This window comes from Saccopteryx bilineata, chromosome 7 (assembly GCF_036850765.1).
Source record: "Saccopteryx bilineata isolate mSacBil1 chromosome 7, mSacBil1_pri_phased_curated, whole genome shotgun sequence".
Taxonomy (NCBI): Eukaryota; Metazoa; Chordata; class Mammalia; order Chiroptera; family Emballonuridae; genus Saccopteryx; species Saccopteryx bilineata.
In genome coordinates, this window is record NC_089496.1 from 14,581,308 (window position 1) to 14,598,452 (window position 17,145).

The window sequence follows — 17,145 nt, forward strand, 5'->3', positions numbered from 1 at the left end:
AGTAATGTGAGAGAGAGTCACACCAGTGCTGAGCCTACACTCAGGAGACCTGTTTGTCCAGATGAACTGACCTCTATACCAGTCAGGTCAAAGGTTGACAATGTTTATTTCCTTTTTAACTTCCAGGTGTTGCCTGTGCTTTTCCAGTCACTCAACAAAAGAAGGCATGTGACAAATACTCACATTTCTGGAATGACATCCAGTGAAAGAATACATAACTGTGCTGTTGTTGACTAAAATGATACATTTGAGAGGTCCCAAATGTCCACCTTTTAAACCCTCCTCGAGTATTTTCCCAAACTTTTGACTATTTATTTACTCCACAATAATTTGAAGAAAAACATGTCTATGAACACTTTTTTTTCCTTTATATGTTTGCCAACCTATTATAAAGTAGAGAATATATTTTATTAAAGTACTATAAAGTATTATAATACTGTTTCTTTCTAAGATTCCCATTATAAAAGAATCTTGCCCCATGAAAACAAATGAGTCACCTGGATGATTGTTTTTTGGAAGCTAGGGCTTTGGACAAGGGAGTTGCTTTGTTCTTAGTTCTTTCCCAGGTCTTTTCAGCTCTGACCACTGAGGAAGGGGAAAGGAAGGTTTACGGCACTTTGTCTTCAGGCTAGTCCTGCACACCAGGATCAGCTCTCTGACAGGCTGGTTCCAGCAGGGCCCGTCTGAAGCAGGTGTGAACACCACCGGCTATTCCTTAACCAGTAGAACTTGTATTTCTTAAATTTTCATTTTATATTCTAGACAAAAAACACTTTGACTTCCTTATGAACAGGTGCTGGCCTACAGTCTGCCCAAGGGCAATGACATTTGTTCAGAATATACCTACCCATCACAAAGTAAAAGCGCAGGTTCCCAGAACCGGTAGTGTCCATGTATGGAGTGCACAACTTCCTCTCTCCGTCTTTGAGGAAGACCACTGATGAGCCTGACTCTACTGTTCCACATTCCGTGCCAATGACAGCTCCCAAGATGTCCCACCTTAAAAAAAGTAAGAATTATTAAGATTTAGAATATTAAGTCAAAGCTTTATAGAGTATAACCTTTTTTTTAAAATAAAGAACACTTGGTATTGGATAATTCTGAAATGAAAATGTGGTACTACAGATTTTAAGTAATGAACAAACTTTTAAATGCACTTTATTCACAATTTATGTTTTTTTTCCACAGAAGGATACATTTAATCAATACTATGTAGAGAGTGTCTACTGAATGATATTCTTTATACTCAAAGTACTTATAGTTGAAGCAGGAAATCAAATTCAAACTAAAAGAACAGGGAGCCATAAGAAATAGTATCATAATGCCATAAGTACTCATGTGGTGTTTTGCACATTAAAAATAACTATAAAATGAAAAGCTGTAAGAGCTGGCAAGAGTTTGGGGAAAGATAGAGAAAAAAGGGACCAAAAAAATAAATAAATAAAAAGAGGTCTTGAACACGTACACCAGAGTGGTGACTGCTGGGGTGGGGAGGGAGGTAGAGGAGGGTCTGGGGGTATAAACAAATGGTGGCGGATGAAGGCCTGATTTGGAGGGTGAGCACACAACATGGTGCACAGAGGTGTGCTACAGGGTTGGGCTCCTGAAACCTGTATAACTATGTTAACCAGTGTCACCCCAATAAATTCAATTAAGAAATAAAAAACATCTTATCACCAAAAAAAAAACAAAAAGGAGTCTAACAAGTTTCAAAAAGGATATGGGATTTAAACTGGCTCTTGTCAAATAGGTATTTGGATTTGTGGAAAATAAAATATTTACTATTTAAAAATTCTTATTTCTCTTCACTATTCCTGGTCATCTCTAATTTTGCCATTGTTAGTCACGCAACTAGCCTGCCTACAGATGAAGAGAACTGGGACACACAGAGGTAACTGGTTTGCCTTAGGCAAACCGCCCGCTTGGCTTTAAAACTGAGATCTTCTGATTCTCAGTTTGCTGTTATTTTAGCCGTTACATTTCTACAGCGGTACTGTCTCAGGACGATTATGGTGAACTATTCCAGTTTATAATAGAATTGTGACCAAAATGTTTAGAAAATTCTCATTATTCTGTGTTTTAATAGATTATTTCAATCATTCAGGAGCGCAATAAATAGCTCTTTGAAGCAGCTCTTAATAGTACTGGACCACAGTGGATTAACCAGAGATTTCTTTCGACATACAAGAAAATTTCACACTGGTTCACTGATTTTTTTTACTTGCTCCATTTATCCCAATTAAACCACTCAGCCTACTGATTCACAAAACAAGTTAAAGTTATAAATGATGTATATGCTGACCCCCTTTAGGCATCTCTATATGTTAGAATATTTCTAAAGTTAAAAATTAAATTAAAAAGATGGAATTGTCATTGACGGAAAGAACTTCATTCAAGTGAGAAATGAGATTAGTAGTTTTCTTCTCTTCATAGTTATAAATGAATAACTTCTAGATTAATCTAAATTATGATTTTCATGACAAATACCACACAGTTATGTGACATATAATTCAGACTATAAATTTCTTTTCAGTCTTTAAAGTCCAACATATTCTAATTTTACTCTACATTGGTCTTTATTTTTTCTACTATTTATTGGAAGATAACAAAGTAAAGTTATTTTCTTAAGAAACTCAAATATTTATAACAACATGAAATGGAAAGTTTAGTCTACTCAGAAGAGAAAACAAAGCTATCTGATGAAATAGCATTTTATAAAAGTCTCATTGCTTTGAATAAATGATCTTGCATTTATTAAAAATTCAGTAGGAGCCTGTTGTAGAAAAAGCTCATTCACTTAGGAATTTGACAGGCACTGGCTTCAGTGTAGGTGAAGGCAAAGTATCCATGAGGGGACAGCAGAGCTCCTCAACCACAGAGGGAGTCAGGGAGGGACTTCAATCCAGGACTTCAGAGTTCTGATCTCTAAGGCTACAAAACAGCGGTTAATTCCAGTGACAAAAATGACATGGTCACTGGCTCTCTCCTAATATTATACTTACTTCTGTTTTCCAACTGTTGGTCCATGGGCCAGTCTGCCAGATATTTCGTGCTGGTCCACAAAAGTATTAACCACTCGATGCTGTATGAAGATTATGACCTAGTGATCTTGATTGAATTCGCTTACGCTCAGGGACCACCTTAGCGATCCTCAAAATAATTCTCCTATTTTCACCGGTCCCCATGTGTAAAAAGGTCTAAAACCACTGATTAAGTGAAGTAAAATGATAACATAACTCAATCTTTGAGGCCAGCAGTGGTATTGGAGGATATCTACAATGTTAGCAATACTTGGGATGGCCTGGCAGTTTCCCTGATACAGAGTGTTAGCTCTCTATGGTTCAAATTATGTGTTCTCCAAGGCAATGTGGTTCTATGTGAACTGCACTTGAAGCAATGTCTGCCTAGGGGGCAGAGCTCTGTACAACATAACAATGTATCTTTATTCTTTGATGACTGATTCTTAAAGTAAAGTCCCCAAGTTATTTATTATGAAGAGTTGCATTTATTATTTATTATAGAGTGGAATGAAGTTGGAACACAGAAAAAAAGTTTAATAATCAATAAAATGCCTTAAGGCAACCTTTTTTCCCTAAGAGCTGGCAAGGCCACAATAATCTTTGATTTATATTTTTAAAATTCAACATATTTTTTGCCCTGGCTGGTTGGCTCAGCGGTAGAGCATCGGCCCAGCTTGTGGAAGTCCTGGGTTTGATTCCAGGCCAGGGCACACAGGAGAAGCGCCCATCTGCTTCTCCACCCTTCCCTCTCTCCTTCCTCTCTGTCTCTCTCTTCCCCTCCTGCAGCCAAGGCTCAACTGGAGCAAAGTTGGCCCGGGCGCTGAGGATGGCTCTGTGGCCTCTGCCTCAGATGCTAGAATGGCTCCAATTGCAGAGGAGCAACGCCCCAGATGGGCAGAGCATTGCCCCCTGGTGGGCATGCTGGTGGATCCTGGTCGGGTACAGGTGGGAGTTTGTCTCTCTGCCTCCCTTCTCTCCCCCACCACTTCTCACCACACACACACACAAAAATAAATAAAATAGTAAAATACGACATATTTTTATGTCAAGAAAAAGATATTTTTGCAAAATAACTTAAAGATTTTTTTCACTGAAAAGCTGATGTTTCTCCTTATCTGTTTTAGAATGGTTTGAGAATAAAATTGTTTTAATCAGCACAAACTTTACTTCTTTTAAGAATGATATGAAAGAATATAACTTAATTGTTCTCACCAAAAAAAAAAAAAAGATAAATATGTGAGGTAATGATGTGTCCATTTACAAATGGAGGAAATCCTTTCACAATATGTATATATATCAAATCATCATGATGTACACTTTAAATGGCTTACAACTTTAAATGTCTCAATAAATTATAATCATAACTGGGGAACAATTTTTTTTTATTTTCTGTTGCATGAGGTTTTAGAACTGTTTCTATATATTTCTGCATTGCGGATTCCAAATCTGAAATCTGTTTTTTGATGCATGCTCTAGTTTTTATGCAATTTTAATTTCTTTTTGTTACAGTTAATGGCATGCATTGGTTTTTAAATTGGAGTTAAAGGGCAACGACTCTTGGATTGAACATAGCCACAAGGCAATTAATGTTTTACAAACATCACTTTTACATAATTTTAGTTGTTTTTAAATGTAAACAATTATTATCTAATAAAACACCCTCTTATTTTGTTTTAAGATTGAATCATGGTTTCTTGGAGTAGGTATAAATGTAAGAATAGTCCTGACACCTTCTGTTATATATGTGGCTGTTACACACTTCAACGTCAAAGGCGCAATATTTCATCATTTGTGACATGTGCACATATTGCCTATTGTCAGCGGTTCCAATTAGTTATTCAACTCATCTGCGAGAAGATTATAATGACATAAAAATTGTCCTCGACTTTCTGAAGTATGAGGAGCATAACTGGATCATTTGTGTGGAACTTAAAATGATAAATTTCCTGCTAGGACAACAGAGAGGTTTCACGAAGTATCCTTGCTTTCTGTGTTTGTGGGACAGCTGAGCTCGAGAGAAACACTAGACACAGTAGGAGTGGCCGAAACATGAAGCTCTGGAAGTAGGGATGCAAAATATTGTGAATGAACCTGTAGTTAATCAAGACAGGATCATTTTTCCCTCATTTCACATCAAACTTGGCTTAATGAAGCAGTTTGTTCAGGTTTTGAATAGAGAAAGTGAATGCTTTCAACATATTATTTCTGCTTTTCCTGCTTTGTCTTTCTAGAAGATAAAAGCAGGTGTATTCGATGGACCTCAAATTTGAACCCTCATACGTAACAAAGAATTTGCCAGGAAGATGAATAAGGAGGAGAAAGCAGCAAGGCAGTCTTTTGTGATAGTTACAAAGAACTTCCTTGGCAACAAAAAAGCAGAAAACTATGAACTTCTGATTCAAAGCATGCTGTTTGGCTTTCTGCGACATTGGATGTAACATGAGTGTTAAGATTCACTTCCTGAACAGTCACCTTGATAAGTTTCCCGAAGTGAAAGTTTTCTTTTGTGAGCTTAAAAAGGATCATACATATACTCTGAAGAGAAATTTGGCAATAACTTTCAAAATAAAATTTACACATGTACATATATATGTATATGTATACAAACATATCTGATTCTCTGATTTTCCTTTTAGGAATTTATTTTTCAGGAATACTTTAAACAACTATAAAAAATTTTTACTACATTATTCTTTGTCTATCAGTATGGGTTGTTAGATAAAAAGAATTTCTGGTGGGCTTCTTTTTTTGCCATGGTCATAGAAAGGTCTGAACGAATATATGCCAATATTTATATACCAACATTTTAACAGTAGAAAATGGGTTTGCATGGGGGAGTTCTGATTTTTACTTTAAACATTTGTTTTGAAGTAAGCAAATAATATCCAATAAACAATTTAAAAAGGTATTTAATTTATGTGTTATAATTCAGAATGAAAACTTTAATGATCTCATTATAAGTTGATGAACTAGGTTGCTCACAAATATTAGGGGATCAGGGAACATGCAGATGCTCTAGTATTTTAGCCTTTTATACAGTGCGTTTTCACCAATGAAATAAAAGATGGTTTTGCATCTCATTTGCATAATTGAACAACTGTCTTTGACTTGTTGTTTTCTTTTCTGATGGTCTTGTTTAATAAAAAAAATCAAATGCTTCTTTTTTATATTGCTTCATATCATTTTGATATATTCCCTAATTTTTATAAGCAGTATCTTAACATAGGCACTAAAGATCTTATATTTTAATCAGATTTTTTTCTCTACTATTATTGGCATAAACAATTCTAAAGGTAATGGAAAATTTCACATTATCTATAAAAAAAGTGTTTTATTATATTTTCCAGAATATTTTAAACTAAATTGGCAACTTTAGGTTTGAACTAAGATATAGAATAGAGCCTGGCTATAAGATTCCACATTTGCCAAACTCATAGGTTTTTAATCTACTACAAATTCCCTGAGATTGAATAAATTCATTATATCCATAAGGTCTCTATTTGGGATGAATTCTCTGATATTTAATAAGGATGTACTGGAGGTAAAGACCCTTCCACATTAATTTATATTCATGAGGTTTATCTCCAGTACGAGTCCTGTGATGTACAGCAAGCTGTGTTCTTGGACCGAATGCTTTTCCACATCCATTGCACTTACAGGTTTCCCTTTAGCGTCACCACTTAGGTGAAGGTAAAGGATGAGCTCTATTTGAAGGCTTACCTGCATGTACTGAACTTCAAAAATTACTTTCTTCAGTTATAGCTCTACTGTACTCAGTTAAATTCAATTTTGTTTACATTACACATATTGTAAACCTTTTTGGATTAACATTAATGAAAATATTGGCTGTACAATGGCAGAAAGCATTCAGCTTTCTCACCAATAAGACAGAAATATGACCTACACTGGAGAATGTTTACAGAAAATAATTTATTGCCTAGGACATTCTAGTTTCAATAAATGTTAGTTTCTTTTTCTCCCCCCTCTTTAATAATAGAGCTATTTTTGTTTTAAAGTAAGTGAAAGTAGCAATTAAATGAATTTCTAAATTATAATGAGTATTTTTTTTTTGTACTAGAATAAGCAGAGAAACAATGGTCTCGGACAAAGTTGCAATTTTGTAAAGTGTTTTTACTTACATAGCTTTGAGCAAGGGGATCCTAACTCAAGGACTGCATTTTATCTATCTGTGGGTCTTTTGTATTGAGATTTTGTCTATAACCTATCTGGGCCCCTAAATTTATTATAAATTTGTCTGCATGTTCAAGTGGATTTTGCTTCAGTAAAAATAAACATGACTATAAAAAAAAAAGAGACCCATTTAATACATTGTTAACTTAGACTGGCAATCTATCTGCAATTCACTTACCATGAATTATAAGCTTAAATAAAAGCTCTCTTTAGCTTAGTAAGTATTTTATGAAAAGTATTCTAATTAGGGGTAACATAATTCTTCTGGATAGGACAGAGGGAATAATTTATAAAAAATAACAAGATGATGTTCAAACTGTTCTAAAGAGTTCTAAATAATTTTAAAACCTATTTTTAATAAAAGCTTCAATTTACACTGAAAGGGCTATAATGAAGATTATTGTTATTGGTCTATATGCAGTTTTGATTTTCAATGGTTATATGTAAGATTCTTTGAAATTATTTCCCTGAATAAAGCAATCCAATATAAAATGGTTTTATTTGATTCTATATTACTTTAAAAAATTATTGCACTAGATAGCATTAAATCTAAAAGATATTTTGAGTCAGTTGTAGGTGTGTTCCACTTTTAAGCAATGTCTTTAAATACATAACTAATTCTTTGCATTTTGGTCTCTTTATTAAATCATCCATCAGACACTAAGTATGGCTGACCTAAGGAAACCACTGTCTGCGCTCAAATTATTTTCTTTTTATAATCTTAGATGAGTTTATGAAATTATATTTCTTGGCCCTGGTCGGTTGGCTCAGTGGCACAGCCTTGGCCAGCATGTGATGTCCCAGGTTGGATTCCTGGTCAGGGCAAACAGGAGAAGGGACCATCTGCTTCTTTATCCTTCCTCCCTCCTTCTCTCTCTCTCTCTCTTTCTCTCTCCCCCCTCCTGTAGCCATGATTCCATTGGCTCCTGGAGTTGGCCCCTGGTCTTGGCCTCAGATACTAAAAATAGCTCGGTTGCCAAGCAATAAAGCAATGCTCCAGATGGGGAGCGCATCACCCCACAGGGGGCTTGAAGGATGATCCTGGTTGGGGCACATGCGGGAGTTGATCTCTCTGCCTCCTCTGCTCTCACTTAATTAAAAAAGAAAGAAAAAAATACATTTTTTGAAAGAGTTTCTTCAGAGCAAATTTATAAAGCAGTTTATCTTTTCTTTTTTTGTGTGACAGAGACAGAGAGAGACAGGGACAGACAGACAGGAAGGGAGAGAGATGAGAAGCATCAATTCTTCGTTGCGACACCTTAGTTGTTAATTGATTGCTTCTCATATGTGCCTTGACTGTGGGGTTACAGCAGACTGCATGACCCCTTGCTCAGCCAGCGACCTTGGGCTCAAGCTGGTGAGCCTTGCAGAAACCAGATGAGCCTGTGCTGAAGCTGGTGACCTCGGGGTTTTGAACCTGGGTCCTCTGCGTCCCAGTCCAATGCTCTATCCACTGTGCCACCACCCTGTCAGGCAAAGCAGTTTATCTTCATGGTGTGATGGTAGTAGAATAGGACTATAGGCCTAAAAGTTTGAGGGACTTGGAAATAAGTTAGCAGTTCAGAGATTACTCTCTCTAACCACTTAAAAATACAGCAAGGCCAAAGATGGGAAAGGACATTTGATTCTAGAATAAGTCCTGTTTGCCCTGTGGCATTTTTTTCTGTCTTGCCCATGTGTTGGAGAACATACTACTCCAAAGACAGGCAAATTTGATATTTTAGTATAGCTACTTCTAATATTTTTCTATGTATATTTCAAGATAGTTGTGATAATATTGTATGTATGTTTTTATATGCTGTCCTTACATTAATATGCATATACTTACATTAATATGCACACATTTTCCAGGTTATTATTAACTCTTTATAAACAGGCCATATAATATTTTACTATATATGTGCTAAGGTATCTTTAGTCATTTTCTATTGTTGAATTTCAAAATACATACAGTAATAGAAAATTATACTTATCCCACTTAATGGGCATGAGGAATTAAATTCTCAATTCCCTAGTGCTTCTGGATATGTTCTAGCAAAAAGATAAGCCCACGCTATGCTTCTTAAGGTGTCAGAGTTCTGCTCCTCCTGATTTACACAAACTCCTGGATATTCAGAACTGCTCTCTGTCCAGTATTAATTATGTGAACTATCAAGGAAGGAATATGAAAAACAAAGATATGCTGAGGAAGTGGGCATGTCCACATTCTGGTGCCGGCAACCTGCCCTGGTATTCTCAGCAGGAAAGCCCTGGCACTGGCTAATGCCTTCCAGGCTGTGAGGAATCAAATCGCTTCAAGAATGGCAGCGCTAAGCGCAAAAATAGTGTGTAAATGTGCTGCAAATTAAAGAAGGATCTAGAAGCCACAGGAAGGTGTTCAGAACAATTTTAGCATACCTAACTACTCATATAAAACATATTTTGTTCATTTAAAAATTAATTTTTGTATTTTTTATTTTTTTTATTTTTATTTTTTGTATTTTTCTGAAGCTGGAAATGAGGAGAGACAGACTCCTGCATGCGCCCGACCGGGATCCACCCAGCACGCCCACCAGGGGCGATGCTCTGCCCCTCCGGGGAGTCGCTCTGCCGCGATTAGAGCCACTCTAGCGCCTGGGGCAGAGGCCAAGGAGCCATCCCCAGCGCCCGGGCCATCTTTGCTCCAATGGAGCCTTGGCTGTGGGAGGGGAAGAGAGAGACAGAGAGGAAGGAGGAGGGGTGGAGAAGCAAATGGGCGCTTCTCCTATGTGCCCTGGCCGGGAATTGAACCCGGGTCTCCCGCACACCAGGCCGACGCTCTACCGCTAAGCCAACTGGCCAGGGCCAAAGAAAAAAAACTTGCCTAAATAGAAAGCAATGTTAGAGTCCAGGTCAAAAGCAAAGCAGAACAAAGGAGCAGTAATATGTGTCTCTTAACAGATTGCATGAAGTTTACTTTGATCCATTTTAACACCTTTATGGTTAAAAATATCCAATTGTCATTTTAACTAGTATTGCCTTTTTTTTTTTTTCCTGATGTGAGAAGCAGGGAGGCAGAGAGACAGACTCCCACATGCCCCGACCGGGATCCACCCGACATGCCCACCAGGGGGCGATGCTCTGCCCATCTGTGGTGTTGCTCTGCTGCAACCTGAGCCATTCTAGCACCTGAGGCAGAGGCCATGGAGCCATCCTCAGTGCCTTGACCAACTCTGCTCCAATGGAGCCTTGGCTGCGGGAGAGGAAGAGAGAGATAGAGAGAAAGGAGAAGGGGAAGGGTGGGGAAGCAAATGAGCACTTCTCCTGTGTGCCCTGGATGGGAATTGAACCTGGGACTTCCACATGCTGGGCCAATGCTCTACCCCTGAGCCAACCGGCTGGGGCACTAGTATTGCCTTTATACTTAACGACATATTTTATTGGTTTATTTAGGAGTCTTACTGGCCTATTTAATGTCTTTGTGTTTCTTTTATATTTCATTAAGGAATACAAGAAAATTTCTTAAGAACCACCTTGGACATACCCATTATTGATTATAGTTGAAATAACTAATTATTTTTTTAAGAAAGAATTTTCTTTTTATTTTCCCCTAATAATATTAAAAGTCTGTTCCTACACTCACACTGATTTTTTTTTAAATTTAGTTTCTAATTTATTGTTTTGACATGGTTTCGAGTGTCCCACTCAACATAACACCATCTAATTTTTAGGTTTTTCGATAGCTTACTATGTGCCATACATTGTGCAAAGTGCTGTATATTTGCATAAAATACCCTTTTTCAAGGGTAAGACAGTCTGTTCAAGAAGTGGTTTTGGAAAAATTGGACCAATGCATGCAAAGAAAAACAAAACTGGAACACTTTCTTTGCACCATATGGAATAAACTCAAAATGGATTACAGACTTAAACGTCAGATCTGTAACCATAACAGTCCTAGAAGAGAGTATAGTAAACTCTTGGACATCACTCTTAGCAATAGCTTTTTTGGATATATCTTCTTGAGCAAGGGAAACAAAAAATAAACAAATGGGATTATATCAGACTTAAGTTTTTACACTGCAAAGAAAACTATCAAAACAAAAAGACAGTCTGCTGATGGGAGAAGATATTTGCAAATGATACATCCAATAAAGAATTAATATTCAAAATGTATAAAGAACTCATATAACTTAACACTAAAAAACCCAAACAATCAAATTAAAAAAATGGGTAGAGGATCTGAATAGTCATTTCTCCTAGGACAGCGGTTCCCACAGGTTGAGAACCGCTGTCCTAGGAGGACATACAGATGGCCAACAGACATAAGAAAAGATGCTCTACCTCACTAATCATGAGGAAAATGCAAATTAAAACCACAATGAAATATCTCCTCACACCTGTTGGAATGACTACCATCAATAAATCAAGTGTTGGAGAGGATGCGGAGAAAGGGAACCCTTGTTCACTATTGGTGGGAATGCAGAAGGGTGAAGCCACTATGAGAAACAGTATGGAAATTTCTCAACAAATCAAAAATAGAGCTGGCATTATAATTCAGCAATTCCACATCTGGATATTAATCTGAAGAAAACAAAAAGACAAATTTGAAAAGGTATATGCACACCTGTGTTCATTGCAGAATTACTAGTAAGAGCCAAGCTATAAAAGCAACCTAGATGTCCACCAATAGATGAATGAATAAAGAGGCAGTACATATGTACAATGGAAATTATTCAGCTATAAAAAAGAATGAAATCTTGCCTTTTGCAACATGAACGGACCTTAAGGCTATTATGCTAAGTGAAATAAATCAGAGAAAGGCAAATACCATATGATTTCACTTATATATGCAATTTAAAGTACCAAAATAAGTGAATAAACAAAAGAAAACAGATACCAACCCATAGATATAGAGAACCCTATATCCCTTTTAATGCTTAAATTTAAATTTTATTTGATCTGATTTGAATATCTGGTTTCAATATGTCTCCTTGCTTCTTTTGTTGCATTTGCTTGGTATATTGGTTTCTCTTAGACTTTCAACTTTTTATTTTATTTTAGTTTGAGTCTCATAAATAGCAAATATATACTTGATTTTTAAAAACTTACTGTGACAATCTCATTTAATAAATGACTATAACTACTCAAATTAATTGTGCTACTGATATGTTTAGATTGGTTCCTGCCAAATTATTTTGTTTCCTATTTAATTATTTACTTAGTTTCACTTTTCGAAATTCTCTGCACTACATTCTCTTTGTTCTGTGCTAGTCTAATGCTTTCCAAGTTCTATCACGTGTATTTGGCTTATCTAATTTTTTTCACTGCACATATTTACGTTTACAGTTTTTAATTAACATTAAGAGTTAGCCAAGCTGTATACCCTCACTCCCAGTAAGTGAAGAACTTTGACAGTATTTTATTTCCTTATTCTTCTACTCTTTTTGTCAACTTCCCTTCGTACCTCTCATGATGAGATCAGCTGGGTTCATTTCAGCTGGGGTTATAAAAATTAAAACAAAAAATCTCATTTTGACTGAACTACAAGCTTTACTTTTTTACTTGTTCAGTACTGTTTCTTTCTTTCTTTCTTTTTTTTTTTTGTATTTTTTTGAAGCTGGAAATGGGGAGAGACAGTCAGACAGACTCCCGCATGTGCCCAACCGGGATCCACCCGGCACACCCACCAGGGGGCGATGCTCTGCCCCTCCGGGGCATCGCTCTGCCGTGACCAGAGCCACTCTAGTGCCTGGGGCAGAGGCCAAGGAGCCATCCCCAGCGCCCGGGCCATCTTCCAATGGAGCCTCGCTGCGGGAGGGGAAGAGAGAGACAGAGAGGAAGGAGAGGGGGAGGGGGTGGAGAAGCAAATGGGCGCTTCTCCTGTGTACCCTGGCCGGGAATCGAACCCGGGTCTTCTACACGCCAGGCTGACGCTCTACCACTGAGCCAACTGGCCAGGGCCTGTTTCTTGACTCTCATCTTTCTCTTGGGTTAATATTGAGGCTTATATTTTCTAGTAATTCTTTCAGCAAAGGTCAACTTTCTGAACCCTGTGCATCTGTAAAAGTTTTTATTTTTTCACTGGCTTCAGTAATATTCCTCTGGAGAATGAAAACAACTGCTTTTTAACAAAACACAAAACTTATGCTTAGCGCTACCAAGCAAAGTACAATGAATATCAACAAGAAGCTTTTAGGATTTCCTCTCTTATTGGGATTCTGAAGTTTCTCCTGGATGGTCTAGGGCTGGGTATTTTTCCATTCATTTTGCTAAACATTTGGATTCAGAGATCTTTTCTTTCTTCTTCTTTCTTACATATCAGGAACTTCTCTTCAACAATAAATATTTTTTTAATATTTCATTCCATGTATTCCCTCCTATCCCTCCTTCTGAAAGTCCACTATTTCTGTTAGAAATATTTTAATTTTATTTTATTTAACTTATTTTTTTTTTCATTTTTCCGAAGCTAGAAACAGGGAGAGACAGTCAGACAGACTCCTGCATGCGCCCGACCGGGATCCACCCGGCACGCCCACCATGGGGCGACACTCTGCCCACCATGGGGCGATGCTCTGCCCATCCTGGGCATCGGCATGTTGCGACCAGAGCCACTCTAGCGCCTGAGGCAGAGGCCACAGAGCCATCCCCAGTGCCCGGGCCATCTTTGCTCCAATGGAGCCTCGGCTGCGGGAGGGGAAGAGAGAGACAGAGAGGAAAGCGCGGCGGAGGGGTGGAGAAGCAAATGGGCGCTTCTCCTGTGTGCCCTGGTCGGGAATCGAACCCGGGTCCTCCGCACGCTAGGCCGACGCTCTACTGCTGAGCCAACCGGCCAGGGCAGAAATATTTTAATTTTAATGTTTAATTCTTGCCCTCATACTCTACATCTCTTTTTCTTATATCTCACGGCCCTAGTTTTGGAAATATATCAAGGCTCAAATGTCCAACTGATTAATTTGCTCTTCATTTACACCTAAACTGATATTCAGAGGGAGAAATTTCTTTCATTTTGTTTTAACAATCATAAATTTTCATTTCCCACATATTTTTTTCCTTATAAAATCTGTTTTAATTTCACAAATGCAGTATACAATCATCCCTCTGAGGATATTAAATATACTTCTCATCAAATCTCCATTTGTTTAGCCTGCTACTTCCATTATCTCAGCTTTTAGTTTTTTATTAGTTCAATGCTTTTTATGGAATTAATTTGACTCAGATTTTTCTTTTTAAAAAAAAAATAAGAGAAGAGGAGATAGTGATGCAGACTCTCGCATGCACCTGACCAGGATCCACCTGGCAACCCCATCAGGGGCTGATGCTTGAGTACTCAGCTATTTTTAGTACCTTAGGCTGATGCTCTCCAATGGAGCTATCTGCAGTGCCTGGTGCCATGCTCAAACCAATCTAGCCACTGGCTACAAAAGAAGAAGAGGGTGAGAAGGGGGAAGGGGGTAGAAGTAGATGGTCACTTCTCATGTGTGCCCCAACCAGGAATTGAACCTGGGATGTCCACACTCCTGGCTGACACTGTATCCACTGAGCCATCGGGCCAGGGATGATCTTACTCAGATTTGATGATTCTAGAGGATTTGCTTAAATTAGCTTCTATTCTATTCTCTCTTAGCTTCAGTGCATTTAAATGCCCAGTGATGGGGGGTGGGGCAGATGTACCCCTGTCTGAGGACTACCGTGGTGACTCTTCATTCCCTTTGAGGTTCTCAGTCACCTGGCATTGCCTTGTTCCTCCATTCCCCATCTGCAGACCTCTGCTGGGAAGTGGGTGTGGTGAGGGCTCATCCCGTTGGCAGGGATGCAGCAGTGCCTCATGGCCCCACCCTGTTCTGTGTCAGCTTCCCTGGCCTGGAGCAGCACTGGGACACATTTTGTAGTGTCTTATTCAACATGCATTTTGGGCATCCTCCACCAAATCCTTTCCCCCTCTCCGTTTCTTTTTTTGTTTAGTTCTTCCTAATTCCTGATCTGACTCTAGGCCATACTTTCTTGTTTGATGGTGTTATTATAAATTCATTTGCCCATTTTTTGTAATTTCCAAGGATTTGTGGCAGGTGGAGAAGACTGGAGCAGGCTGTCTTGATTCAATTATTCTAACATTCATTGCACTTGTGGAGTTGCTCTTTAACTTGAATACTTTGGCGAAGGCAATAAAAAAGATATTTTAAAAAAGTATCTGGGCCCTGGCCGGTTGGCTCAGTGGTAGAGCGTCGGCCTGGTATGCAGAAGTCCCGGGTTCGATTCCCGGCCAGGGCACACAGGAGAAGCGCCCATCTGCTTCTCCACCCCTCCCCCTCTCCTTCCTCTCTCTCTCTTCCCCTCCCGCAGCGAGGCTCCATTGGAGCAAAGATGGCCCGGGTGCTGGGGATGGCTCCTTGGCCTCTGCCCCAGGCGCTAGAGTGGCTCTGGTCACGGCAGAGCGATGCCCCGTGGTGGGCAGAGCATCGCCCCCTGGTGGGCGTGCCGGGTGGATCCCGGTCGGGCTCATGCGGGAGTCTGTCTGACTGTCTCTCCCCGTTTCTAGCTTCAGAAAAATACAAAAAAAAAAAAAAGTATCTGAATAGTAAAAACATACAACGTTTCATTTGGAGTGAAGGACAACTTAAACAAATTCCATATTATAGCAATGCATTTTTCTACAAAGCTCCCTCCAACCTAAAGACAACCTCAGCTAGGTGAGATATGGTAGTTGCTAATTAAATGATGTGTTTTTAAGTTTAAGCCAAAGTTCAGGAAGACACATAAATTAGCAGTGTATCTATTAAAGTTTCTCTCTTGCAGAAGTAACAGATGTGTACTCTTTAGGAAAAAGAAAAAGACTTTAAAATCCCACTTTAAAAGACCCTATCAACAGTGGATTTAGGACAGCTTCGTGATATGAAAGGCAAGTAGCTCCTATATCCTTGTGATATGAGATCAAATACTTTGGTTCAATGGTAGAAAAACAGGGATGTTTGGAAAAGGGGGTTCCCAAAAATGCCTTAATGACTTAGTGGCTTTCTTTTCTTTCTCACTATTCAAATGAAATGTTTTGAGAATATTATTAGAAAGGACTGCATATTCTATTCTCTCTCTCATATTTCTTATGGGAGGAAAACATACTTAAAAGAGATGAAAGTATTGCCTTGGCTGGTTAGCTCAGTGGTAGAGCATCAGCCTGGCGTGTAGAAGTCCTGGGTTCAATTTCCAGCCAGGGCACACAGGAGAAGTGCCCATCTGCTTCTTCACCCTTCCCCCTCTTCTTTCTCTCTATCTCTCTCTTCCCTTCCCACAGCCAAGGCTCCACTGGAGCAAAGTTGGCCCGGGTGCTGTGGATGGCTCCATGGCCTCCGCCTCAGGTGCTAAAATGGCTCTGGCTGCAATGGCGTATTGGCCCAGATGGGCAAAGCATCACCCCCTGGTGGGCATGCCGGGTGGATTCTCTCTGCCTCCCTGCTTCTAACTTTGGAAAAATACAAAAAAAAAGAGAGATGAAGTATTATATCCATATTAATAATTTCATTTTAAAATTGTTTTAAAAAACTGAACTCAAAGCTATAGAATTCAATCAACTTAACTGGTCACTCTTAAAAATCATGCTTTCTATCTATTTTAGCAGGTGAGTTTACAATGAAAAATTAACTCTGTGGGTGGTGAGGAGGAGGGGACGGATTTTCTGAAAACTTGGCTGAGCAAACAAAATGCATCAAGAATTTCACTATCAGATTCCGAATGTATTTCCTTTGTCTGCCTTTACCCTAAGTAAAAGTGCTTAATTTGATTTTGTGACAGGATATTTTTTCCCCAAAGCTATGATTAAAAATTATTGTAACAGCATTGTTTCCCAGACCGATAAAGCAGCATTTTGGACTGGGTGGGTTTGGGAGGGGACACACATATGGACACACCACTGTAGACTAAACCAGCAGTTTTATCATCACCCTACACACCGAAAATACTAGGTCCTGTCACTCTTCTTTTATGG

General features: G+C 38.7%; 1 protein-coding gene and 1 non-coding gene across 2 annotated transcripts in view; one reads left to right on the forward strand and one right to left on the reverse strand.

The window, feature by feature from the left end:
* The window catches only part of RELN (reelin), a 673,979-nt gene that overhangs the window by 265,651 nt on the left and 391,183 nt on the right, over positions 1-17,145 (reverse strand). Inside the window, exon 12 of the mRNA XM_066238313.1 lies at positions 848-999. Within this exon, the coding sequence (XP_066094410.1) occupies positions 848-999 (152 nt within the window). The remainder of the gene's footprint in view (positions 1-847; positions 1,000-17,145) is intronic.
* TRNAT-GGU (transfer RNA threonine (anticodon GGU)) lies at positions 15,362-15,437 on the forward strand. Its single transcript has one exon. It is a non-coding gene; the product is annotated as a tRNA-Thr (tRNA).